Source organism: Salmo salar, chromosome 13, assembly GCF_965601325.2.
Source record: "Salmo salar chromosome 13, fSalSal1, whole genome shotgun sequence".
Lineage (NCBI taxonomy): Eukaryota > Metazoa > Chordata > Actinopteri > Salmoniformes > Salmonidae > Salmo > Salmo salar.
In genome coordinates this window covers 74471667-74499275 of record NC_138303.1, presented here as the reverse complement: position 1 = coordinate 74499275, position 27609 = coordinate 74471667, and the positions used below count along the sequence as shown (strand labels likewise).

General features: G+C 44.1%; 2 protein-coding genes across 2 annotated transcripts; one reads left to right on the top strand and one right to left on the bottom strand.

Annotated features, from left to right (window-relative positions):
• Positions 1–1438: 1438 nt before the first annotated feature.
• On the top strand, positions 1439–20326 carry LOC106567719 (myb-binding protein 1A-like protein). Its single transcript, XM_014137337.3, has 26 exons — positions 1439–1804; positions 2221–2316; positions 2459–2542; positions 3607–3681; positions 3877–3984; positions 4114–4304; positions 4427–4594; positions 5350–5467; positions 5649–5938; positions 6041–6151; positions 6404–6529; positions 8734–8940; positions 9048–9156; positions 9272–9368; positions 10384–10550; positions 10720–10845; positions 12546–12677; positions 12965–13138; positions 13658–13815; positions 16287–16506; positions 16651–16782; positions 16973–17041; positions 17263–17376; positions 17875–17979; positions 18068–18192; positions 18991–20326. The coding sequence occupies exons 1-26, from the start codon at positions 1613–1615 to the stop codon at positions 19274–19276; spliced, it is 3780 nt and encodes a 1259-aa protein (XP_013992812.3). The 5' UTR covers positions 1439–1612; the 3' UTR covers positions 19277–20326.
• si:dkey-183i3.5 (thread biopolymer filament subunit alpha) lies at positions 20281–26585 on the bottom strand. Its single transcript, XM_014137338.3, has 10 exons — positions 25908–26585; positions 24518–24729; positions 23893–23953; positions 23695–23790; positions 22778–22954; positions 22275–22400; positions 21994–22107; positions 21767–21873; positions 21315–21679; positions 20281–20457 (listed from the first exon to the last, which is right to left on the bottom strand). The coding sequence occupies exons 1-10, from the start codon at positions 26520–26522 to the stop codon at positions 20438–20440; spliced, it is 1893 nt and encodes a 630-aa protein (XP_013992813.1). The 5' UTR covers positions 26523–26585; the 3' UTR covers positions 20281–20437.
• Positions 26586–27609: the final 1024 nt, after the last annotated feature.

Below are 27609 nucleotides of genomic sequence, written 5' to 3'. Positions count from 1 at the left end.
TTAATCAGAACAACAGTTTTCAACTGTGCTAACATAATTGCAAAAGGGTTTTCTAATGATCAATTAGCCTTTTAAAATGATAAACTTGGATTAGCTAACACAACGTGCCATTGGAACACAGGAGTGATGGTTGCTGATAATGGGCCTCCGTATGCCTATGTAGATATACCATTAAAAATCAGCCGTTTCCAGCTACAATAGTCATTCACAACATTAACAATGTCTATACTGTATTTCTGATGTATTTCTGTATTTCTGATATTCTGATGTTATTTTAATGGACAAAAAATGTGCTTTTCTTTCAAAAACAAGGACATTTCTAAGTGACCGCAAACTTTTGAACGGTAGTGTATGTGAGAGTGGATTCTCGGCCCTCACTAGCATGAAAACTAAATACAGGCACAGACTGTGTGTGGAAAATGATTTAAGACCGAGACTCTCTCCAATACAACCCAACATTGCTGAGTTATGTGCGTCCTTTCAAGCACACTCTTCTCATTAACCTGTGGTGAGTTATTCACAATTTTCGATGAACAAATATAGTTTTATATGTAAGATCGCTAAATAAAGAGCAAAAGTATTGATTATTATAATATTATTATTTATTCCCTGGTCCTATAAGAGCTCTTTGTCACTTCCCACGAGCCGGGTTGTGACAAAAACTCACACCCATTCTTATGTTTAATAAATATATCGTATAGTGTGTGTGTGGCAGGCTTACAGTGATGGCAAAAAACATCATTTGAGAGTGCGCTGAACATGGTGCTAGAGGGGGTACGCAGCTGGAGGTTGAATGTTTGAAGGGGTACGGAACTATAAAAAGTTTAGGAACCATTGATCCAAAAAATCCATCGGATACTCTCGTTGGCGCTCTAAAAGTGAAAAGAAAAGTCTTCAAAAATGGAAGACAGTCCGGAGGAAGCAAGATCAGGTGGGGCCATTCTAGCCAATGAGAGGACAGATATGTGTGGGAACAACAGGCAAAACGGTTTCCACTAGTTACCACAGCCACAAGGTCAACATTTACAATATCGTATAAACACAAAAATGGTTTGGTCTTAATTTCGCGTTAGGCATAAGGTTAGCAGTGTGGCTACGGTTAGGTTTAAAGTAACATTTTAAGAAGGTTTATGACTTTGTGGATGTGGTAACTAGTGATTTTATAACGTGTTTTTTCTCAAAGTTGCCGGGATGTCACGTGTCCTACTTATATCAATACAATCGTAACAACCGAATCATTACGAAACTTCGATTCGATCAAATAAGTCACACAGTAAATACGTTATTATATTGTTATTAACGAAATTCGACACTCCACGACCTCCAAAAAAAAAACATTGCTTGACTAGCGAATAACATTTTTAAAAAGCCACCTGCTGGAGAAGACAGATTTTGACCCCAGTTATGCCTCTTGCTTGGCCTTTTCCTCTGCTAAAAGCGATACAGCTTTTGTCAAATTAACTAAAAAATATATATATATTTTAGATAACTCTATTCGTTTCCCCAACGTTAACCAGTTACGTAAATTATCCTAACCTGCTAAGAAAAGTCAAATCTGACCCAAACGGTATCCCGTCTACTCAAAACCCTTATCTCCCTACTGTCACATGGCATGAATGCGATGCATGTAGAAATGGGGGAGATAGAAAATGAACCAGCGCGACCGAAAATTACTGATGCCAAGGGTATTCTCCAACAGAACCGCGAGTTCCTGGACTTCTTCTGGGATATCGCTAAACCTGAACAAGAGATACGGCTGAAGGCCATTGAAAATCTCATACAATATCTGAAGACTAGTGAAAAGGTTGGTGTGTTTGGGACAGCTCTCAGTTGCTCAGTTAGCTGCTACAGAGTTAGCTCGTTAGCCAACGTAGCCTACTTATCTTGCTAAACCAACTACAGTAGCTGGTTAGTTAGGCACGTTGTCACATTTATGCTATTGGTGGGTGTTGGACTTTAGAGAAACTGGAAATAACATTAACGTTATTCATATCAAGTTTGGCACAGCTGTAAACTAAACAACCTATTTCACACCTGGCCACGTGTGTTGAGTTGAGAGTTTTGATTGTTGGAATGCTACTCTACTTATATGCATTTGAGTTGCTGTCATACTGTCTGTTTAGAAGGTGTATGTTCCACCACACACATACATGTTACATTTATGGGTCCATAGAGTTCTTGACATTTTGCTATAACGTATGTGTTGTCTTTCCTTTCTAGACAGATGAGTTGACATACACCCTGAAGAGACTGGTGGATGGCTTGGCACACACTAGAGAGGCTGCCCGGCCAGGCTTCAGTTTGGCTTTGGGACAGGTAATGTCAATAGTACATCAAACGGTTGACCAACATCCTATTTCTTTGTACATGTCTTACGAAGGAGTTATGAAGGTGTTACTACATAACATATAAGAGGTTGTTACTGATGCATGATTTCTGTCATTGTTTTGGTTGCCAGGTACTGAGCGTGTTTGAGGAGGTACCTCTGCGTACAGCTTTTGATCAAATCAAAGAGAAGCACAACTTGGCGAAAGTGAAAAAGGTAAGCATGTGATGTGACTAAAGTTAGATACTGTGGTAAATTTATAATTTTATAATACATTTTTTATTTACCGTAATTTCCGGACTATTAAGCGCACCTGAATATAAGCCGCACCCACTGAATTTTAAAAAAAAGTATTATTTTGAACATAAATAAGCCGCACATGTCTATAAGCCGCAGGTGCCTACCGGTACATTGAAACAAATGAACTTTACACAGGCTTTAACGAAACACGGCTTGTAACAAAAATAAATAGGCTTTAACGAAACACGGCTTGTAACAAAAATAAAAAATTAGCAGTAAGCTTTAGTTGTCTTTTTGCACTGAGTCAATTCCTCACGCTGCTGTTTCCAACGTCTTATCATCGACTCATTAAGACCAAGCTCCCGTGCAGCAGCTCTATTTCCTTTTCCAACAGCCAGATAAATCGCCTTCAACTTGAAAGCTGCATCATATGCATTTCTCCGTGTCTTTGCCATGATGAGGGTGACAAAATGACTACCGTAATCAGAATGATGGGAAGTTTGAGAGCGCTCGATTTAATCTAAACAGTAAACAAAAAAGTTGTTTGACCTTAACCCGTTCGGCAATTTCATTGGTCTAATGAAAGCTTCATGCCGCCAAAAAACTGAGCACGTCACAGAATGTGTTTTTATTTAAGAAAAAAAAATTAAAAGCGGGAAAAATCCATATTTTAGCCGCGTCATTGTTTAAGCCGCGAGGTTCAAAGCCTGGGAAAAAAGTTGCGGCTTATAGTCCGGAATTTACGGTAACCGTTATTTAACTAGGTAAGTAAGTTAAGAACAAATTCTTATTTACAATGACGACCTACCCTGGCCAAACCTGTGCGCCGCCCTATGGGACTCCCAATCACGGCCGGATGTGATACAGCCTGGATTCGAACCAGGGACTGTAGTGATGCCTCCTGCACTGAGATGCAGTGCCATAGGCTGCTGCGCCGTTCGGGAGCGTTTCACTAACATCCATATACTTCATGTAATCAGCCAATGAAGGACTCTATTTTGCACAGTATCTTATGGTGACGTTTATATTCATGTTCACAGAAACTCATCAGAAATGCTGCTTTTGGGAACTTCTTTGGTGTGCTCGCCCTGTCTCAGTCGACACGCCTTCCAAAGGTAAGAATGACACCAGATCACCCATGGGCTTGGCAGAGAAGACTAGTATACCATGTTTTGCACAGAGAATTGAAGTGCACATATGTCCCTCTTATTGTTACTACCAGACCTAGCTCGGTCTCTACTTTTCAAACTTCAGTGTGTGTTTAGTTTTCTTACTCACTGTGTGTGTGTGTGTGTGTGTGTGTGTGACAGGAGCCTCAGGTGGTGCTGGAGTGTGTGCAGCTCCTCCAGAGCCTATCGCAGTATAGAGAACACCTGCGGGACCTGCCCAGGAAGACCATGGTGGACATCCTGTCTGAGGTGAGTGACTCAGCCAGCTCTACTTCATAGTGTATCACTCTTCTAATGGTGTCTCAATGTGATAAATCCTTGTGTAGAATGGTGCAGTCGGTATGACCTGTGTGTTGTTTGGTCTGTGTGTTTCTCCAGACGTCAGAGGAGGTGTTTGAGGAGGTGCTGCTGGGAGCCCTGCAGACAGACCTGTCCTCTGCCTTCAGCACCCCTGAGCAGCTGCAGCTCCTCCTGGTGGCCATGCAGAGGTTCCCCCAGGTGCTCAAGCCCAAGAAGCTGAAGAAGCTGCTGGGCACCTCCACAATCATTACCATGGACAATATCCCTAAGTGAGCAGCTTTTTACGACTAGGGCTATGGTTTTTTCCATGGTCAGGATGACACACACACACACACACACACTTACTAAATGTAAAATCAAATCTGTGTTTCCTGTCCAACCTCTCCCTTAGGTTGACAGATGTACTGAAGATGGCGGCCCGCTCAGTCAAGAAGGACCGCCTGCTGCCTGCGGTGGCTCTGGACCTGCTGCAGATCTCTCTGAGGGAGGACAACTTTGAGCTTTTCTGGAGGGAGACCATCATTAACGGCATGCTGAAAGACCAGCCAGGGCCCACACAGTAAGCACATCATTGGGGTTAAGACTGTTGGCTCCTCACTCACATTTGGACCCTGAACCCGAATATTAGATGATTGAATTAAGTTCTGTAGCCTAGACCCGTGTAATAAAATTTTTTCCCCCAGTCATTTTTCTAATTTAATGCAAGCATTTCCCCCCATGTATGTTCTTGTTTTCCTTCCTGTGCTGTCGATGTACATAGCTGTTCTAACAAATCAAATTTTATTGGTCACATACACGTGTTTAGCCGATGTTATTGCAGGTGTAGCGAAATGCTTGTGTTTCTAGCTCCGACAGTGCAGTAATATCTAACAATTTCACAACATATACCCAATACACACAAATCTAAGCAAAGGAAGTAAGAATATATAAGTATATGGACGAGCAATGTCAGAGCTGCATAGACTAAGATACATTAGAATAGTATAGAATACAGTGTATACATATGAGAAGAGTAATGCAAGATATGTAAACATTTATTAAAGTGACTAGTGTTCCATTTATTAAATTGGCCAGTGATTTTCAGTCTATGTATATTGGCAGCTGCCTCTGTGTGCTAGTGATGGCTATTTAACAGTCTGATGGCCTTGAGATAGAAGCTGTTTTTCAGTCTCTCGGTCCCAGCTTTGATGCACCTGTACTGACCTCGCCTTCTGGATAATAGCGGGGTGAACAGGCCGTGGCTCGGTGGTTGTTGTCCTTGATGATCTTTTTGGCCTTTCTGTGACATCGGGCTGTCTTCTCTCTGTGCCCCAGTTACCTGAGCTACCGGCTGTTGGGTAGTGCCCTGCCCTTGTTGACTCTGGCCCAGCTAAAACAGGTGTTAAATGGAGAGGTGATGAGGGCCTACGGGGAACACGTGGTCTCTGCACAGGTCAGTCTCCCTACAAATGTCTGTCGACTCATGACTGCACCAGATTATAGAAATACATAGTGAAGCTGCTGGCATCTTAGTTGGTCACAGAAAATATGTAGTAAGATGCTCACTTATCCAAAAAGGTAATTAAAAAATATATATATTGACTTACAAGTATGCCCTCATCTCGCCCCGTCAGCTCCCAGACCGCTTTAAGTTTGCCCCCGAGATGGAGACGTACGTTGGTGACTTCCTGCAGGGCTGCGATGACCCGGAGAAGCAGCTGGCGGTGATGGTGGCCTTCTCCCTGCTCACCAACCAGGGCTACCCCGTGGTGCCCTCCTTCTGGAGGGTTGTGCAGCATCTGCAGCCGACCGCACTGCAGAGCTACGTGGACTGGCTCAAAGACATGTTCCTCAACCCCCGGCTGGACAGCTGCCTGGACTTCAGCACCCGCAGGCAGAAGGAGAACCAGGAGGGCGGAGTCCAGTGAGTAGAACTCTTGGAGCATGTCCTAGAATGACTAATATATGCCTTCTAGCTTCTAAACCAGAAGTATCCCATTGAATTGTTGACTCTCTCTATCCTTAGGAGAGAGAACTGTATATTCCGCCTGAGGAAGTGGATCATTCCACGCCTAACCTCCATCGCGGAGAACAACCAGGTGAAGAGAGAGGAGGCTCTAGTGATGGATGTAGCCAGGTGAGAGATCTCACTGCAGGGAAAATGTCATGTCACTCACTGTTTGCTGCTCCCCAAAGTGATTTTAGATTATGCCTTGGTGATATCACTTTTGGGAGCAGCAAAGGCTGATATTTTTCTTGTGCCAAGTTGGAGGTGCGTAATAATCTTCCCAACATTTCTATGACTATAACTATTGTATTCTGAAGGGCACTTTATAGTCATGAATGTAGCATAGATGCTGACCCATTGTTTTGTCCTCCATTGCGCCAGGTTTGTCTTTTTCCATGCGTTCTTCAATGCTAAGAAGGCCACCCCAGACATACTTGAGACAGAAGCCACCCTGTCAGTGCCCCTGGATGAGAAGACCAGAGCCATTGTCATCAACTCCTTCTTTGGGTGAGATAAGACTACTTTACAGTCTTTATCACTTTCCAAAAACAAGCTGTGGGGTAGTCAAAGATGAAGGGCATGGCTACAATGGTAGGTGGCTGGAATAGTCAGTTAAGTTTTAAACATGTGTGGTTTTAAAGGGGCAACTCCATAGCGTGAGTGTTCATTTACGTTACACTCTAGATACCCTACACCAGGGGTAGGTAACTAGATTAAAGCCACGGGATGATTATTTGTTGGAGTGGATGGTTTGGAGACCGGGACATAGTTATAATCATTTGTACACTGCAAATTAGGGCTGGGCGATATGGCCTAAAAATCATATCTACATTTTCTTTAAACTTCTGGCAGATTTACAATATACACTACATGACCAAAAGTATGTGGACACGTGCTCGTCGAACATCTCATTCCAAAATCATTGGCATTAATATGGAGTTGGTCCCCCCCTTTTGCTGCTATAACAGCCTCCACTCTTCTGGGAAGGATTTCCACTAGATCTTGGAACATTGCTGCTGGGACTTGTTTCCATTCAGCCACGAGCATTAGTGAGGTCGGGCACTGATGTTGGACGATTAGGTCTGGCTCGAAGTCGGCATTCCAATTTATCCCCAAGGTGTTTGATGGGGTTGAGGTCAGGGCTCTGTACAGGCCAGTCATGTTCTTCCTCACCAATCTCGACAAACCATTTCTGTATGGACCTTGCTTTGTGCACGGGGGCATTGTCATGCTGAAACATGAAAGGGCCTTCCCCAAGCTGTTGCCACAAAGCTGGAAGCACTGAATCGTCTAAAATGTAATTGTATGCTGTAGCGTTAAGATTTTCCTTCGCTGGAAGTAAGGGGCCTAGCCCGAACCATGAAAAACAGCCACAGACCATTATTCCTCCTCCACCAAACTTTACAGTTGGCACTATGCATTCGGGCAGGTAGCGTTCTCCTGGCATCCACCAAACCCAGATTCATCCATCGGTCTGCCAGATGGTGAAGTGTGATTCATCACTCCAGAGAACACGTTTTCACTGCTCCAGAGTCCAATGGCGGCGAGCTTTACACCACTCCAGCCGACGCTTGACATTGCTCATGGTGATCTTAGGCTTTTGTGTGGCTCCTCGGCCATGGAAACCCATTTCATGACACTTCCGACGAACAGTTCTTGTGATGATGTTGCTTCCAGAGGCAGTTTGGAACTTGCTAGTGAGTGTTGCAACCGAGAACAGACGATTTTTACATGCTACGCACTTCAGCACTCGGGTGGTCCTGTTCTGTGAGCTTGTGTGGCCTACCACTTCACAGCTGAGCCATTGTTGCTCCTAGACTTTACCACTTCACAATAGCAGCACTTACAGTTGACCGGGGCAGCTCTAGCAGGGAAGAAATTTGGCGAACTGACTTCGTCAAATTTAGCAATAACACTGGAGTGATAGATGTGCAGATGATGATGTGCAAGTAGAGATACTGGGGTGCAAAAGAGCAAGAAGAAAAGGAGCAAGAAGATTTTTTAGGCTCATTGCACATTTATACAGACTAGCACATAAGTCTGTGGCTAAAATGCTGCTCGTGACAAATGGAGCATTCATACATTTTCTACAACATTGATACTCTGGTTTTATTAGGATCTGCTCTGTTCTACGTCTAATCGTCTAATCTCCAATGCAAATAGCAAGTTTAAACAGCTTGTTTTCCAGAGAGGAAGAAGTGATCTTTCTTCATTGTTGTGTGGCAGGGGGAGGGGCTTGGTGTCTGTCTGTAAGTGGGAAGGTGCGCACCGTGCACAGAAGCAGCGAAGGAGACAAGACCAAAAAGACAAAACGCTCATGAAAACAAACACAATAAAAACCTAGGGTCTTGCGATACAGGCATTTGGAACATAGCGCTAAAACATACATTCGTATTACTCAAATTAATTCGATATATCGCCCAGCCCTACTGCAAATTGACCACAACTAAACCCCAAAATATATTTTCAAATACAATAATTTCATACCTTGATTACATTGAGACATGATCACATATTTCTATTTGTGGGAATATTTGGGAACAAATTTCTTAAATTAAATGTATTTTAGCTGAATTCCTGGTGATTTTAGTATTTGTTTTGTCCAAAAACTAAAGTCCAAATAAACCCCATGATTTTCGGGCACCTGTTGTCGACCCCTGCCCTACACTACACATCCTATTAACACGTCTCTAACCTCCCAACCCCTCCAGATTGCTGCAGCACATCAACCACCTGCCTTTGCTGGGCGACTCCCCTGAGGTGGCAGCCCGCAACCAGAGGCACGTACAGGGTGTGATGGCTGACGGCTCCATGTGGATCTTCTGTCTGGTGCGGTACGCTGACAGCCTGCTCAACCAGCCCAAGTACGCTCAGAGCACCCAGCCATTCAGCCCCGAGCAGAGACAGGCCTGGGACAGGTACGGACCACACTGACTGTACATTTATCATATAGAGGTAGAGATGGGGGGATTTAAAGGTTGGTGTAAGAAAAATGTAAGCCAATAGTGAACCTGTTATGATGTAGTATGCTGGCGTCAGTGGGGACTCTAATGAAGAAATCTAAGAAAGGCCAGACTCCAGAGACATCTGCTTTCCAACAACTCTTCCTGCTGGTTGGCATTCACCTCTTCAAGGTATGTAATGATTGTAAAATGATTGTAGTAGTATGGCAAGATTTCTTAGATACATCATTTTACTTTGTCCTTTTTATCCCACGTTTATGTATACATGTTTGCTTGTACCGTAAAGGCTCCAGAGGATTTGGTAGACCTGATGCAGGATCTGCAGAACTGCATGGAAAAAGCCCAAGAGAAGAAGTCCAAGAAGAAGAAGAAGCCGGTAACCGGTAAGACCACATGTCCATAGGGAATGTGTCAGAGCCAACCGAATCTTACTGAAGAGTTGAGTTTGCCAAAACCACCCCAGTCTTAATCTGTGACAAGGAAAGAAGTACTCATTCTCCATATATTGAAACCATCTATTTAGCTATTTCCCATCCATACTGGTTCACAGTTGTACAGTGACAGTGAAGCCGGGTGTACACTACACGATTTTGGCCTCGATTTAGCTGTCCCAGACAAGTTTTTGAAATCGGAGACAAAATCCCAATATCGTTGCCTACGGCCGTCACCGCCGCTCGTTAAATGTGAGAGGGTCAGAGACTCAATCTAAGGGCTACCGATCTTGTTTTTGAGCAGTCCCAGACGTCCCAAAATGTTCAAATATGTTTGTTTTTTTCGGCACAATCTGCAATGTTCTTGTAGTGTGAGATGTGCAACGACAAGTTTTGAGAACGGTGATGAGCAATAGACAGCGGCCAATGAGAGCTCGCCAGAGAAGAAGCCAGAGAGATGTTGTTTCGCATTACCCAGAATGTGTAGACTCAAGAAGGAGCGATGACTACTACTAGAATGCGTTTGTACTTGCCTTTAATCAAAGCCAGAGTGTCAAATCGTTACAGCACTGAGCAATGTTAAAAATGTTGGCTAGATATTTCAACTGTATGGCAAGCGTGAATGTCTGACTGAAAACGTTTGAGACTGCTTTGAGACACAGGTCGTTGTAGCGACATTAAATCTAATCACATCGTTGTTTTCGCCAGACAGCGTGGTATCGACAATCCTCAACACCAAGTGAAGAATCTTGTAGTGTGTGACCCCTGTCTCTGCCAGATCATTTAGTGTGCACACCACTACATTTGCGCGACAAAAAAACTACAGGGAAGATGGTTTAACGATGTCACGATTTTGAAAGTCGTGTAGTGTACACCCGGCTTAAGGTTGGTATAAATACCAGCCTCTATGTTCAGTATGGTAGCCTTTGATGGGATGTCTCTGTAACCACATGTCCTGTTAATCCAGGTTCTGCAGCAGCAGGAGAGGAGGAGCCCCACTGGGCTGAGGTGGTGGTGGACATCCTGCTCTCACTCCTGTCCCAGCCCAGTAGACACATCCGCCACGTCTGCAGGACTGTCTTCTCCAACATCTGTCCCCACGTCACCGCCAGAGCCCTCACCGCCATCTTGGATGTAAGTCTCCCAGACTAGAGAATACTGAACTCTTACAGAGCTGTAGTTTTTAAATGTGGCATAAAAATATTACGTTGTGTTCACTGAAGGTAAAACTTCTGTTGATTTGTGAAAGTAAATGTTGATATATTACAGGAATGTCCATTAATTTGACTGATTGTGTCTTTAGGTTCTGGACCCAGATAAAGATGAGGAGGACAGTGCCATCGTGGTGACGGATGATACAGACTCTGACAAAATAAAGAAGAAAGACAAAAAAAAGAAAGGCGAGGATGATGAAGACGATGAAGAGATGGTCAGTTCTTTCACAACTGGTCACGTTCACAAATCTACATCAGGGTTTTTCTATAAACTAGGGTACCAGCGAGGATTTCCTATGCTGGACAACATGTTACAGCTATTGATAACTCATTGATAATAGTTAGCCATTTTTTCCCCATGTCGTTACATTAAGATATATAAGGGGGGACATAGGTTTCACATTTTATTGAATATAGCTATGTTTAACCCCTTCTCTTGGTTGGTGTCTTGACGGATTTGTCCAAAATCGTGTGACCCAAAACATGACTTTTCGGTCCTTGCATTTGTGGCAGTGTAAGTTGTCGCCATATCATATATAAAGCATTAATCAGTTCAATTAGACATTGAACTTGAGCCCTGTAATAAACCTGTATCTAGCAGTTAAATGCAGTGAAACTACCTAACATTTCATGTCTGCTTATGTTAAGAGGTGAAACAGTTTTCATGGGCACACAAATCCCCCCCAGAATGTATGCTATTGCAAAATGGAATGCTTCTAACTGAAAGAGTCACCTTACCTTGATACTTAAAACCTAAATCGATATTGTCATTAACGTGCTGCTTCAATAATTATTCATAACACGATTGGATGTGTATTTGGTGTCAAGCTGTTTAATTACACCATGATGTTTTCACGTCATCATCTGATCCAGGAAGGAATGTTTTGAATGACAGTCAAGTGACAAACAGCTGTTGTGATGGCGAATGCGATGCAACCGGCCAAGTGCTGGAAAGGTGTTTGCGAAGACAGTTGTGCCAGGATCCACATTGGATCTAATACCCCTAGCCAGTTGATGTTGATCATCAGTTGTTGTCTGCATGTGTTACAGCAGGGTCTCGTTAGATTTAACAGGGAAACCATCAAATGAGTCCATGTTTTTGTGCCTCGGATTGAACACCAAGTCAACAGTGCGCAATTGTGTAGGATAGACTATTGCATACCACCCAACTCTATTCCTATGAATTATTCTGGATATAATGACAACAAATGACATTGCCTAGTGTGCTTCTTCTCAATATGATATAGTAATGAAATAACATGACAAATGCATTTTGGTTTCAATGTTACACCTGCAGTTTTAAACAATAGAAGGGGCTTGAAGTAGCCTACTTGAATTTGGAGCTCAGAAATTCAAGTACTGGAATTTCCTTGAAAATCTGACATTTCCTCAATTTGGGGCTTGAAAAGACCTTGTAATTATTGTAGCCAGTCTAGAAGTTCTCCTGCTCCCCTTATTATCCACGATTTCCGTTTTTGTGAGATGTGCCCACTTTAGTTTATTCCCCGCCGCTACAATTGAAAGGTGTTGCGGTAAAACCGTGAGCGGTTACTATGAGGAGGACAACATCTAATGCTGGCTTCAACTTGGCTTCCTATCCAAATCCTCCCATTACAAAAGGAACCTGGTTTTTGCACGCTTTCTCATTATAAAAACAGTGATGGGGAGATTCAAATGGTGAGAGTGAAGCTACCACTATTCATGTCTTTATTATCACCACGCATCCAGTTTATTTAGTCCGGCAAGTCCACATTATTCTCCCATTTTAGAATGTAATAATAATTACAATATTAATGCATTGGCAAGGCCTAAAAAATGGTTGCCTATATATTTTTGTTTAGTATTGTTTAGTGTCCCATAACAGCCATTGCTTATTTTTACTCTTCGTAAATATATGTATTACTTGCTTCTCCAGAATGAGGAAGAGTCGGATGCATCAGACGACGACTCTGATGAGGGTGAAGATGAGGCCATGGAGGAGGGGGGTGAGGTGGATCAGAACTTCCGCATTGAGCTGATGAAGGTCCTACAGAACCAGGGTGCCGTGGTAGGTGTCTTGTGATTGGTCTTTTGTTCTAGCTCTGGGATTGTACTGTACTCTTATTTTTCAAGGTTTCACTTATAGTGCTCAAGAAATAATTGTTTTTAGCCGTAATTTTTTTAATGCATTTTGTGTTAGTCGCTCTGGATAAGATTCTAGCGGTTTTAGGTTTCATTGAAATCCTCACTCTGTGAGGGTGGGTGGGGGTGGGGGGTCAAAAGCAGAGACATTGGTACACAGTGCTGTTCTAGACGTTTTTAACTGGACCGGGTCTTTCTTGCTGCATGTCACAGGCCACCAAAGTGGACGGCAGCGATGATGACGAGCTGGACGATGAAGCCATGATGAAGCTGGACGGCAGCATCGCATCACTGTTCCTAGAACAGAAGAAGAAGATGCAGGCCAAGAAGGATGAGAAGGACAAGCTAAAAAAGGAAAAGACCCTCGTCAGAGACTTCAAGATCAAGGTATTCACATGACAAGATAACCATTTCTGTCCTGTTTGGATAGAGTTGTAAGTGTGAAAGGTGTGGTAGTCGGCGTGGCCAACCCCAAATCTTCTTGGCCGCAGTGGCAAAATGTTGCTGTTTTAAAGCACATTTCCTGCAATACTACACATTTTGCCATGGCTTATGCTGTGTTGTTATGCTATCTGAGTGACTTAAACTTTACAAAATCAATGGGGACCCCATGCAATGACAGTTTTGGAATTTTGGATTCTCCCCGACTGTCTAGTCTCTATTTTGGTGATTGTTAGTTCTTAAAGATGATCTTGTAAAAAATATATATATAGGTCCTTTATCTTTCTACGTAATTTATATATTTATTATTTTTACATGGAGTGGTGGCAACGATTTCACTGCTAAATTAATATAGGCGAAACACTACTCTAGCACTGCTATTTCTAACACTGCCTCTCTTGTTCTTCTGGTGATGGTCCCCCTGTGTTCATGGGGTGCTGACCCTGGTCCTATGCTGTGTTCCAGGTGCTGGACCTGGTGGAGGTGTTCCTGGCCAGGCAGGGCAGCAGCCCTCTGGTGCTGGGCATGGTGGAGCCCCTGCTCAGCGTCATTGAGAGCGGCATGAGCTCCGAGAGCGACCAGCAGGAGCAGGACTTTCTCCGCAAGGCCGCAGACATCTTCAAGTACGTCATGCTAGTGCCTTTAGACACACACTGGCTCAGAAACATACCCACTACCCTCAGACACATACAGTGCCTTCAGAAAGTATTCACACCCCTTGATGTTTTCCACATTTTGTTGTTAAAAAGTGGAATTTAATTGTCTTTTTTTTGTCAACAATCTACACAAAATACTCTGTCAAAGTGGAAGAAAAATTCTAACGTTTGTTAAAACATTTATGAAAATTAACACTAATATCTTGATTAGATCAGTATTCAACCCCCTGAGTCAATACATTCGAATACGTTATTATCACCTTTGACAGCGACTACAGCTGAGAGTCTTTCTGGGTAAGTCTCTAAGAGCTTTCCAGACCCATTAAACAGTTACACAGCCATTACACTAACTGTTTTAAAATCACCATTGGCCTCATGGTGAAAATCCATGAGCGATTTCCTTCCTCACCGGCAACTGAGTTTGGAAGGACGCCTGCATCTTTGTAGTGACTGGGTGTATTGATACACCAGCCAAAGTCTAATTAATAACATCACCATGCTTAAATGGATATTCATTGTCTGCTTTATTTTTAACCTATCTACCAATAGGTGCCGTTCTTTGCGAGGCATTGGAAAAACTCCCTGGTCTTTGTGGTTGAATCTGTGTTTGAAATTCACTGCTCAACTGAGGGACCTTACAATTATGTGTAGGGTACAGAAATTAGGTACCGTAAATTCCGGACTATAAGCCGCAACTTTTTTCCCAAGCTTTGAACCTCGCGGCTTAAACAATGACGCGGCTAATATATGGATTTGACCCGCTTTTAAAAAAAAAAACATATTCTGTGACGTGCTCAGTTTTTTGGCGGCATGAAGCTTTCATTAGACCAATGAAATTGCCGAACGGGTTAAGGTCAAACAACTTTTTTGTTTACTGTTTAGATTAAATCGAGCTCTCTCAAACTTCCCATCATTCTGATTACGGTAGTCATTTTGTCACCCTCATCATGGCAAAGACACGGAGAAATGCATATGATGCAGCTTTCAAGTTGAAGGCCATTGATCTGGCTGTTGGAAAAGGAAATAGAGCTGCTGCACGGGAGCTTGGTCTTAATGAGTCGATGATAAGACGTTGGAAACAGCAGCGTGAGGAATTGGCTCAGTGCAAAAAGACAACTAAAGCTTACTGCTAATTTTTTATTTTTTGTTACAAGCCGTGTTTCGTTAAAGCCTATTTATTTTTGTTACAAGCCGTGTTTCATTAAAGCCTGTGTAAAGTTCATTGTACCGGTAGGCACCTGCGGCTTATAGACATGTGCGGCATATTTATGTTCAAAATAATCTTTTTTTTAATTCAGTGGGTGCGGCTTATATTCAGGTGCGCTTAATAGTCTGGAAATTACGGTAGTTTATTTTAAAAAATCATGTTAAACACTTATTGCATACAGAGTAAGTCCATGTGATTTGCACTCCTGAACTTTAGGCTTGCCATAACAAAGGGGTTGAATACTCAAGACATTTCAGCTTTTTATTAATTTGTAAACATTTTGAAAAACATAATTATTCCACTTTGACATTATGGGATAGTGTGTAGGCCAGTGACAAACAACAAAGCGTGTGCAAAGCTATCAAGCAAAGGGTGGCTACTTTGAATAATCTCAAATATATTTTGATTTAACACTCTTTTGGTTACTACATGATTCCATAGTTTTGATGTCTTCACTATTATTCTACAATGTAGAAAATAGTACAAATAAAGAAAAACCCTTGAATGATTAGGTGTCCAAACTTTTGACTGGTACGTTTTATGAGTAGGCCATGACCCTAGGATGGCAACAAATACATTCTAAGTGGTTTTAATTGTCTTTCTCCATTCTGATTTGATTTATATTCAACCATACTAGGACAAAACTGACAGTGAAGTAGTGCAATCTGTATAACACTATCAAAATACTTTTTTTATAGGCGGTATTGTAAAAGTCTATACCGGTATGTGGATCCATAATGGAATACCTTGAAAGACGATATCGCCCAGCCCAATGTGTCATGTTGGCTCTATCATCTCTCCACGCCAAAAACATTGGGAGCTCTCCACTGTTGCCACGGCAACCTCCTTCCTCAAATACTTTCATTGTGCTCCCAAATGTGTTTTGTTCCACATTTTTCAATTTAGGAGCACATGTACTCTTGAAAATTTGATTGCTGACAAGAAAAACATTTTGAAACGGTCAACAATGGCCTAATGAAACAAATACCAAATGTTTTGGGATGGAGTTTTCCTTTAATACTGAAAGCACCTCACAATGTATAAGAGATGTGAGACAGGATTTATGCTTTACTTCTCTTTATGCACCTCGAAAGAATTTGTCATATGCAGGTGCATTGAAGACGGATGTATTCTGTCTGGGGAAACAGATTATCTTGTCATGTCAACAGTTTCCAGTATTATCCTGCCACACTGATCAGTCAACGTCACCCTCGTCCTCTCCTACCCCCAGGAACCAGCTGTGCCGGGCCAAGCAGTACTGTAAGACCGTAGGCGACAGACAGGGGGAGCTCCACGACCTGCTGGAGAAACTCATGACCAAAACCCAGAAGCTGTCTGACTCCTCAGTGTCACTCTACTTCTTCAGTGCATCTCTGTACCTGGTCAAGGTGCTGAGAGGGGGTGTGCCCGGGGCCTCAGCAGACGGCAAGACAACACTTTCTACTGAGGAGGTAAGCCTCTTTACCTTTCAGAGTTGACGACAGTGACAATTGTTCCTTAACCAACCCTTAGCATTCAACCTTAATGTAGGCCGAGTATTTACTATTAGTGCGTCTTTTGTATGAAACCAACCTACTGAAATCTCGGTGTTGCAGCTGAGGTTCATGGGTAACGTGGATGTGGAGAGGGTGTCGGCCATCTTTAAAGGGGCGCTCTGCTCCTTCATGACGCGCAGGAAAAGCCCTCTGTCAGGCCTGATGTTTGTCGACCTCTTCACCCGCTTCCCTGTGAGTCAACAACAACCGCATCCACACTGCTCTCTATTGATTCAAATGACTGCATAAACACTTGAAGATGCGTTGGTGTTTCCCCTTGTTGCTCTGTGCTTTCTAAGAATCCCCACATCTAGTGTCAAGAAGTCTGTTGGCTGGTGTAACGCGATGCTGTTGGAGGTTGATTATCTTGTGTTGTGTGTAGGTTCTGTGTGTGAACCTGTTGGTGACCGCAGTGGAACACATCACAACAGGAGTCAGAGAACACCAACAGGTAAGACTAGTAGGCTCAACAACAATTACCAGTAAAAAGAAGCATCTGACCCTGGACCAGTAGTTAGGTTCAACTTCTACCAACTCTAGTTTTAATACAGTGATAACGGACCACACTCTTCCCAGCCAATGATCCTTTCAGACTGACGGTAAATACCACTGATCTGCACAAAATCATCTTCCCATTGAGTGTTTCATTTTGTATGCGTGTGTGTTCCACAGAGCCAGGCCAGTGCCATGGTGCTACGGGGGCTGCAGAGCAGAGAGGTACAGCAGCTGTTAGCAGGCGACCCCTGGGCAGGGCTGCTTCAGCAGGCGGTGGGCCGTGTGGCAGCGGTAGGCATCAAACACCTCACCCAAGCTTAGACATCAGAGAACATGTCACTGTGTGAAACACCACAGGAATCAATCTCTATATCACATCATTACTGCAAAGCATGGGAAAAATCATATTGTGGTAAATTGGGAGCATAAATAGTGTGTGGGGCCCTCCCTGTTATTTTCCATTATTATTTTAGTCCAGCCCCTACGTATTTAAGGATGTGCGTCACAGGAGGCTGCTGAGGGGAGGACAGCTCATAATAATGGCGTGGTATTGAAAACATGTTTGATACCATTCCGATCAGCCCGTCCTACCCAATTAAGGGGCCGCCTGGAATGTGCGTACGACCCCTAACTTTCTTCTAAAGCCTGTTTCATTAAAAACGGATCAACTTTAACAATGTTTTTCATCCAGTTTAATCTCTAGGTTTGACTTGGATGAATCTGTACATGACCTATCTCTCCCTGGAGCTGCTGATTTGTTACTGATATGGTTGTGGATGTTCTCCTCAGAGTCTGGAGACTGTAGTCGAGACTGGTAAGAACAAGGTGGTCCAGGAGAAGTTGGTCAAAGCCCTGGAGCTCGGTCTCTTCCTGGTCAAAACTGTCAACCAGCAGGTAAAGCAACTTATCCCTTTAATACCACCCCCCCCATCATTTTTGTCTTTCCAGATTCTTTAACCTACTTGTCTCCTGTGTTTTACAGAAGCTGTCTGTGGATCTGGAGCCCCTCAAAAAGGTTATTCAGTCCATGAGAGAGGTTCTGGGCTTCAGGAAGACTGGACAGATGGAGGACACCTACTGGGCTGTTATGAAACACTTTGGAGTCATGTGAGTAACTCAGCCACATGCTTACTGTTACAGTGCCATGTCATTGGGAAATAATTGTACCAACAATACTCATATCATTGAGACCTACTGAATATGTCAGCTATTTTGGGGGGATGGGGGTGTGAGTACTGTTGAAACTTTGAGCATTTCCACTATTTCAGATAATTGGTAAGAGAACTGCCGTGTTAGTATGCCAACAGAGCAGCTTGGCTTTTGGTTCTCATACTGTTTGGGGCCGGAGACCCCTTTTGTGACAGCCACTTCATAAGGGACCCCCTCATAATTAGAACACAACGAGTGAGATACAAGGAGTTTTAGTACTTCGGCAGTGCGTGGTCAGACGAACCAAGTCTCGGGCCCTGGGAAGAAACATTTAAAGCCCACCTCTTGGCATCGGAGAGAATTAAGCTAATTTCCTGCAGTTCTACATGTTTTGTCATGGGGCAGAGATTTTCTTTAAAGTGAATATCCTGCAATTTTAGGATATTGTAATTTAAGCTTTATGTTAAAAAAAATACATTTTGGGGTAATACAGGCCTATTGATTTGTTGAGTACTGTGGATACCAATATCCCTGTGAGCCTCCCAGGCAGACCAGGGTTAGGAATACAAGCTATATTAATAATATTCTACTCTCTATTCCACATAAAATGTTTAATCTGTTAGTAATATTCATTAAAGAAATTACATTCTAAAAAACAAACTTTTTATATTTTGAGACATGGCCGTGGACCATCTGCAGACACCACTTTGAAAATACCTGCTTTAATACCATGTTTTGTGGCTCCACCTTTAACAGAAAGCCCAAAAGGGACAGAACCAGGAAAACCAAAGAAGACCAGGCTGAGCCGACCGCTCCCAAGAAGAAGAAAGGATTCTTGCCCGAGACTAAGAAGAGAAAGAACCGCAAGAAGCAACTGCCTGTCTCTGAGCAGGGGGCAGCAGATGCCAACACAGTCCCTTTGGGGAAACCAGAGGGAGGAAAGAAGAAAAGAAACAACAAGAGGAAACAGCCAGGAGGGACACCTGTATTAACAGCCAGGAGGGACACCTGTATTAACAGCCAGGAGGGACACCTGTATTAACAGCCAGGAGGGACACCTGTATTAACAGCCAGGAGGGACACCTGTATTAACAGCCAGGAGGGACACCTGTATTAACAGCCAGGAGGGACACCTGTATTAACAGCCAGGAGGGACACCTGTATTAACAGCCAGGAGGGACACCTGTATTAACAGCCAGGAGGGACACCTGTATTAACAGCCAGGAGGGACACCTGTATTAACAGCCAGGAGGGACACCTGTATTAACAGCCAGGAGGGACACCTGTATTAACAGCCAGGAGGGACACCTGTATTAACAGCCAGGAGGGACACCTGTATTAACAGCCAGGAGGGACACCTGTATTAACAGCCAGGAGGGACACCTGTATTAACAGCCAGGAGGGACACCTGTATTAACAGCCAGGAGGGACACCTGTATTAACAGCCAGGAGGGACACCTGCACAGGGTCCGACCAAGAAGGCCAAGACCACACAGCCTGCAGGCAAACAGAAGGGAGGCGGGGGAGAATAAAGTGGACTATCTAGACCATATTTGTGTGTACTTAGACCCCCGTACACACTCGGGTTGTACAAATATATTTTGTTGTATTCCAGTTTAATCAAATGCGTCGCACAAGGCCAGAGAGAGAGCCTGTGGTTGTGAAGATGGGGTCTCGTGCTCTACGAAGAGCTCCTGTTGATATTCTTTTCATACAAAGGAAGGGTGAGGTTTGTTTGTGGCCTTAGGCTGTATGTTCCCTTTGCTGCCCTACCCCCTCCCAACACACCAGTGTGAATCTTATGCAAAATTCTGGAGTGTTCACAAGCCTCTGAACTGATAAGTATTCAAATAATAATTGGTCATTGTTTTGTATGAAATGTCCGATCACACTGTCTGCTATGCGCCATTTAAAGTTCATTTTGGATTTAGCTGACATATGCAACATTTTCCTTGCATGCGTTCTCGATGTGGCGCAGTCGGCTTGAATCCAGGCCTTTGGGATTATGCTAGTAGACCTCAAGCCTATTGAATGTGTTGCACATGGTGAAATGACACTGCTTTTATTGATATAAAACATTTGTTACATTGAGTATGGCAAGTCACAACAGAAACTGTTGATTTTTCTTAGTAATTCTACCAAACAGGGTTTCATCTCAAACCTATGGAGCTGGGTCAATGTAGGCAGATTCTCTGGTTTGTCCTCAGTACACTGTTGAAGAGACTGGAAGGGAAAGAGTGGTCCAATGAGGAATTGTCTGCATTGCACCCATAGAGAAAGTCATCTTTATTAGTCTTTTTTAAGTTTAACCTTTACCCAGGCAAGTCAGTTAAGAACAAATTCTAATTTACAAGCCTACCAAAAGGCCACCAGTGGGACGGGGGCTTGGATTAAAAATAAAATAGAACAAAACACATGACCTAGGGCAGCACCATTTTAAAATAGCACATTTTCTTCACGATTGGCTGAGCCCTCCTGATGATCCAGTTGGACATGACATCAGGAGGGATCAGCCAATGAAGTTGGAAGTCCCACCCATTCTCCATGGCTGAACTTCAGAAGGTAAAGGGACAATACACTCCCAAATTTAACTTCTTTTTAGACCTCTCAGATGAGTCCATGTCCCAAGCAATCAGTTGTGTAGACCCCGCTATTTAATTTATTATTTTAACCTTTAACTAGGCAAGTCAGTTAAGAACAAATTCTTATTTTCAATGGTGGCCTAGGAACAGTGGGTTAACTGCCTTGTTCAGGGGCAGAACGATAGATTTTTAACTTAGCTCGGGGATTCGATCTTGCCACCTTTCGGTTACTAGTCCAATGCTCGAACCACTAGGCTACCTGCCGCCCAGCTATAAGCCTCAACCCAAATAAATTGAAAGACACGTACAACAAATCTGGAAATACCATGGTTCTTTTCTGCTTGTGGATCTACAGCATGGATGGCCTGTGACATGGACTTATCTTGACATTATGATACTTTTGAGGATAGAAAACTTTGATTTTGGAGTGTGATATTGTTTTAAAGGAGGCATTACAGATAAGTTAAACTAGTTCATAGAGATGGGAGTTGTACTCACGTCCACTGCTGCTCATGCTGGAGGACATGTAGCTGCTCCCGCCTCCGAAGGACCCTCCTCCTCCGAAGGACCCTCCTAACCCCAGACCTCCTCCAAATCCTCCAAAGCCACTGCCCAGACCCCCTCCAAATCCACCTCCTAGGCCTCCGCCCATGCCCATTCTGTAGCCACCGCCCAGACCCATGCCGCCGCCTCCTCCGCCACCGCCGCCTCCTCCCAGGGCCAGGCCAGCCCCGCCGCCACCGCCTCCTCCGCCACCACCTCCTCCTCCTCCTCCCAGGGCCAGGGCCAGTCCAGCCCCACCTCCCCCTCCTCCAATGGCTGTCTTAGACATGTGCACGGTCACACCACCTCCTGACTTCAGTCTGAAACCATACGCATCACAAATACATGACTATCATAGAACTTCAGAGAGGGCCAATCAGTACTTATATGAGACCCTACTCTCTTACCTGGTCTCCTCACTGTCCAGAAGCTTCTTGTATGCAGTGATTTCAACATCTAGAGACATTTTACTGGCCAGGAGTTCCTGGTACTCTTGACCATAGTGTGTTATTTGCTGGAAGAAGAGCATGATTCATGGGTTATGCTGCACCTAGAAACTGCACATGAAAGTGGCTTATAGGATATTTTTTTTTACTGGTGTATACTTGTGGATGACTCTGTACCCCATCCTTACCTTTCTGATGTCATCCAGCTGCAACTTGAGGGTCAGCACCTGCTCCTGATAGGTCTCTGTGTGGGAGCTGGAGTGGGACTCTGCCTCATCCACCTGAGATTCCAACTGGATGTTCTACAACGGGAGAGATCAGTCCTGCGTATTGACACACTGTGGCGAGCATTACGTTGTCAGGAGATAGTACTGGGATACTTACTGTCATTTATGAAATCAATGAAACATTTTCTTTGAGACTGTATACTTTCAGACGAGCTTTAGGGTAGACAAGGTCATGTTCCTACCAGGGTCTTGAGCCTGTCGATCTCCCTCTGTACTGAGTCGATCTGCAGTTTGTACATGCGCAGCTCCTCTTTGGTTTGGGTCAGAGTCTGGGTACTGGGCTGGGAGGTCATGGACATCATGGAGAGCTGGGGTTTGAAATAAGAAAAAGGGAGGTTACATTTGCCTTCACTAGTCTTAGTCTACGCAAACTTGAGAAATAAACATAAAATTTGGGGTTGGATGCTGGAAGGCAACGTCGGCTAAAATACTGTATTCTGAGTGCAATACTAAGAACATCCACTTGGGGGAGACCGCAACACAGATAGGAACGAGAGATAATGAATGTTGTACTGGTTCCAATGGTGTTTGCAAAACAAGTAATCATTTTTGCAACTAGTTATCGTTAGATACTGCCTGACAGACTTGAGATCACTTTTATGTTAATGCAATATAAAGTTGATGGACCAATAGACTGGTTGAGAAAATGCAGACTAGATACTGTCGGTCGCTGAAGGGTACATACACTGTCCTGCACAGAAACAAGGGCGTCCTGCTTGCTGCGCTGGGCCAGGGCTTCGTAGTGGGACTTGACTTCCGACAGGGCAGAGGTCAGGTCCTGGGCTTGGGCCGCGTTGTCCACCGAGATGGAGAAGGCTGACCTCACACTGCCCGTCATGATGTTCCTCACCTCCTTCACTTTCTACAACACCAAGCACAACAGGAAATGTGTTATGTCCAACGTGCAATTGTTTTAATCTTCCTTGTGGCTATGGCAACATAATACAGCTTTTAAAATATGTGAAGTACTGTATCGAGACTCACTGTGGACAACATCTGTTGGGCATGTTGCCTTTATTGGAACACTTTCCAATATCGCTTTGGTAAATGTACCGTACTCATTGTTGATCCCCATGTATACTATAATCTACTGCAACCGTGTTGTTAGAATAATAGGCCCACATTGTCCCTCCTGTGTACCAATTATGCCATTTTAGGATGCAGCTAGGATACTGAGAGGCTCGGAGGATGTGTAATGTGAATCCATAATGTTGTGAACACTTATGAAAGGTCTGGTTCTGCAGCGGTGATCATCTGGATGATTTAAGTGAGCGAGAAAGAGAGAAGCAGCAGTGCTTAGTGTTGAGTGCTGGCTGTCAGCTTGTCTGAATCTCCATAATTGATGGGGAGACATTTTAATGCAGCGCCTGGGCAAGGGAGCATCTCCAGAGGGCTCAGGAAGGAATGCTTTTACTGGTGGAGTACAGGAGCAGACAAGGAACAGTGTCTATGTAGAATTCTAATACAAATGTGAACCGGGGGGGGGGGGGGGGAGTTTACCATTTTTCATGTTTGCTCATTTTATAGAGCCTAAATGTGCACTGAACACCCCTCCCCTAGCAAGTTCAGCAAGAATTTTCCAGTAAAATACTTTGTACTCACAGCATCATACACCTGCTTTGAGAGACCAATCTGATCTTCCAGTCCGCCAATGTTGGTTTGAAGCTCAAAAATGCTCATGTAAAGATTGTCTACCTCCTGTTAAAGCATGAGAGTAGTGGTTTTAGTAGCCATAACAGAATGTTATTCATAGTTTGAATAATCCTTTGGTAGTTTGATAACACCATGATGTATCCATACCTCTTTTAATGTGGTCCAGTCCATCTCTAATGACTTGGTTTGGGCTGTCTCCTCCTCAAACCTTTCAACATAAAACCAATAGAAGGTTTTATATCAATTAACTTTGAGTCAAATGTATGCATTAGGTTTCATATATCATTAATGTCTACAGTTCAGCTTGGTGAGTTTAAAGGGTAATATATTGTGTACTCGTCTGAAACAAATGTGGGTATTTTATTATTTTCCGCAGCATCAATAGAATGTCAAGCTGTGTGCTGGTAGGATGCAGATTCTCTTTAGATCAAAAGGCTCAAGAATCTGCTGCTGGATTTTTCTCCAACTGAGCATTAAATGCATTGATCTGCCGAGGTAATTATAAAGCAAAGTCACCACATCTACACGAGGCTGAGAGCTTTCTCTCCTCAGGCCTGGTGCAGCAGACAGATTAGTGACTAACACTAGACCCCACTTTATGATACTGTGTTGTTGATTCACTGCATTGTGGTGACACTTGACTGTTGTGTATATAGTCTATGTACTGTATTGTGTATATAGTCTATGTACTGTATTGTGGGATCACTATACTCACTGTATTGTGTATTATAGGGTCAATGTTTATTTCATTATGTAATCTAACCTCACCCACCTGCTCTGGACATCTTCGATGATGCTCTTGTAGTGCTCAATCTCAGCAACGATGGCCTCCTTGGTGGCGGACAGCCCATCAATCTGGATCTTGTAGGTACCGATGGCAGAGGTGAGCAGGATGGAGGTGTTGGCAGGGCCGCTCTGCTCCGGGTTGGTGAACATGGCGATCTTGGCCCTCAGCACAGCGTTGGTCTGCTCCAGAGAGCGAGCCTGGGGACCATGAAAGAGCACGGGAGAGGCCAGATTGATGAATACACTACACAAATAGATTTCTATTTAGTTTACAACATAGAAATACAGTCTATTGTTCCTCTCCAATAATGGGTTTGAATTTCAATGAGCTTGATTGATTTTGGATATTCAGAACATTCCAATGGGCCTGTTCTTTTTTATTTAGTCAGATCAAATCATATGCACAATATAGACAAAACATTAGGAACACTGCTCTTTCCATGACAGACTTACCTGGTGAAAGCTATGATCCCTTATTGATGTCACTTGTTAAATCCACTTCAATCAGTGTTGATGAAGGGGAGGAGACGGGTTAAATAATACTTTTTAAGCCTTGAGACATGAATTGTGTGTGTGGCATTCAGAGGGTGAATGGGCAAGACAAAATATTTCTGTGCCTTTGAACGGGGTATGGTAGTAGGTGCCAGGCGCATTGGTTTGAGTGTGTCAAGAACTGCAACGTTGCTGGTTTTTCACGCTCTACAGTTTCCCGTCTGAATCAAGAATGGTCCACCACCCAAAGAACGTCCTGCAAATTTGACAACTGTGGGAAGCATTGGGTTTAACATGGGCCAGCATCCCTGTGGAACGATTTCGACAGCTTGTAGAGTCCTTGCTCTAACCAATTGAGGCTGTTCTGAGGACAAAGGCGGAGCAACTCAATATTACGATGGTGTTCCTAATATTTTGTACACTCAGTGTACAACTGATACATGCATAATGTTTTTGCATGATAACAATGTTGACTGCCTACATGAGCATTGCTATCAATTTCAAAACATGGACAATCTAATACTATCCTCAACTGGTTTAAGCACAAACAAATTATGCATCGGTCAATCCTCATCTGTATGAGAAATCCACCTAGGTTATAAAAGGTCACGCCCTGAGAGGATTAGGGTGTGTAGGATGTTGATGGGTAGAGGATACTGATCAACATAATGTTAATTAATTTGTTCAAGCAGTAGTACATAGAGTTTAATTAATTTGGTTGTTCAAGCACCTGTACAAATATTGAGTTTACACATGGGACCATATTTATGCATGAATATGAAGCATAGCGAATTACTGTATTCTTAAAGTGCACTTAAAATATGACTGAGATGGATTAAAATAGATATTGCCTGTATGAAGTGTGTAATATTTGCATGACATACCTTGTCAATGAAGGTAGCAAACTTGTCATTGAGGACCTGCAGCTCCTCCTTCTCCTTTAGGCGGGTCACCTGGACTGTGTCGAGCGAGGGTAGCGAGGGGTCGATGCTTGGCACAGGGCTGACACCCACGTCACCACCCACTGCAGTGGTGGAGCTCAGGAAAGACGGGTTGAAGCCATAGCCTCCGATCTTGAAGACCCGGCCGCCCAAGCGAGCCCTGAGTGGGGCCACGCCAGCCCTGAACCCTGCTGCACTGACACCTCCACCGCCGGCTCCTAGAGCCAGGGCACGTCCACCCATGCCCATCCCAAGACCGCCTCCACCTCCCATTCCCAGCCCCATCCCCAGGCCTCCCCCCATTCCCATCCCCAGGCCTCCCCCCATTCCCATCCCAAGGCCTCCCCCCATTCCCATCCCCATGCCTAGCCCGAGCCCTCCTCTCATACCGAGTCCCGCTCTTCCACCCCCGCCCATTCCAAAAGACCTGGAGAGGGCCATTCCGGCCCCTCCGCCGCCACCCCCACCGCTCCTGCCCCCAGAGAAGAGCCTGTTGCCCCCATAGGTGGCCCCAAACCTCACCGCCCCCCCACTGATTCTCAGGTTAGTCTCAGCCATTTTAGCAGCAGCAGCCTCAAAGCTGGGGTGTCCAAGCTCAGAGTGCTATAGTCACAGGCATACAGACTCCCAGGGTTTTATATACACTAGGGCCCTGTAAGGAGGCAGCTGCCCTCCCTGGCTACCCATTCGCTGGGGAGGCGGCTCACGTCACTGCAGGTAGCTGGGCTCACAGGCAGGACAGCGTCTGCCCGACAGGCACTCTACTCCCACAAAAGTGTCAGGAGTGATACCTCTGTCCCCCAGGCAACTAGGGACTGATGTCTTTCCAGAATCTCAGCCTACCTGACTCATGTTGCCTTCACACTGGATGGATGTTTTTCTCCACACCAAGGCTTCACTTAGCACAGCTGTTAAATTGCCTGGCAAGGACTGATCTCAGTTTTATCTTTGAGTGTCGTGATATCGAGCCCTCTTTTTGTATTTTTTTTTATTTTACCGCTTCACTGAGGGCTTCGCTCATAAATCATTCCCTGGGCTTTGCCTGTGAAGGGCAGGTGAATAGTATATCACTAAACATTCTTGGATGAGCATCCCCTAAGGATGAGCAGCAGGGCTTTTGACAGAGGAATATGGTATGCAACATGCTGGAACAGACTATATAGAAGCTTCAGCACTCAACCCACCAGGTGGGGGGTAATGGACGGGGCGGGTATCCACTCCAGACAATGTACAGTATGCTTTAAACACCTAGAAAAGTGGATTTTTAAACCGATCATCTTTCTTCATGTAAAACTAGACAGTTCCGTTTGAGGTCATCTCCTTTGTCCAATCCATTGAGCTCAAAACGTGTCCATACACATATCAGCCCTAAAAACAGTAATCAACTAAATATGCAGCTCGTTTTGAGTTTTCGCTTTTATAACCTTGTAATGCAAATCCAACTCACAAAGAGTAAATAGCAGGGATCTATTTGTCCCCACACTCTCCAAGGAGATTAGTCTGGGGACAGCTCCGCTGAGAGACTCCCAGCAGCAGTATGTCCAGTAGGAGCTGGAGCCCAGCCAGGGATGAGGGCCCCAGGGCTTGTCTTTGAGGAGACAATTAGGAACATGCTCTCCTGGCACCTGGCCATGGGCCCCAGTCT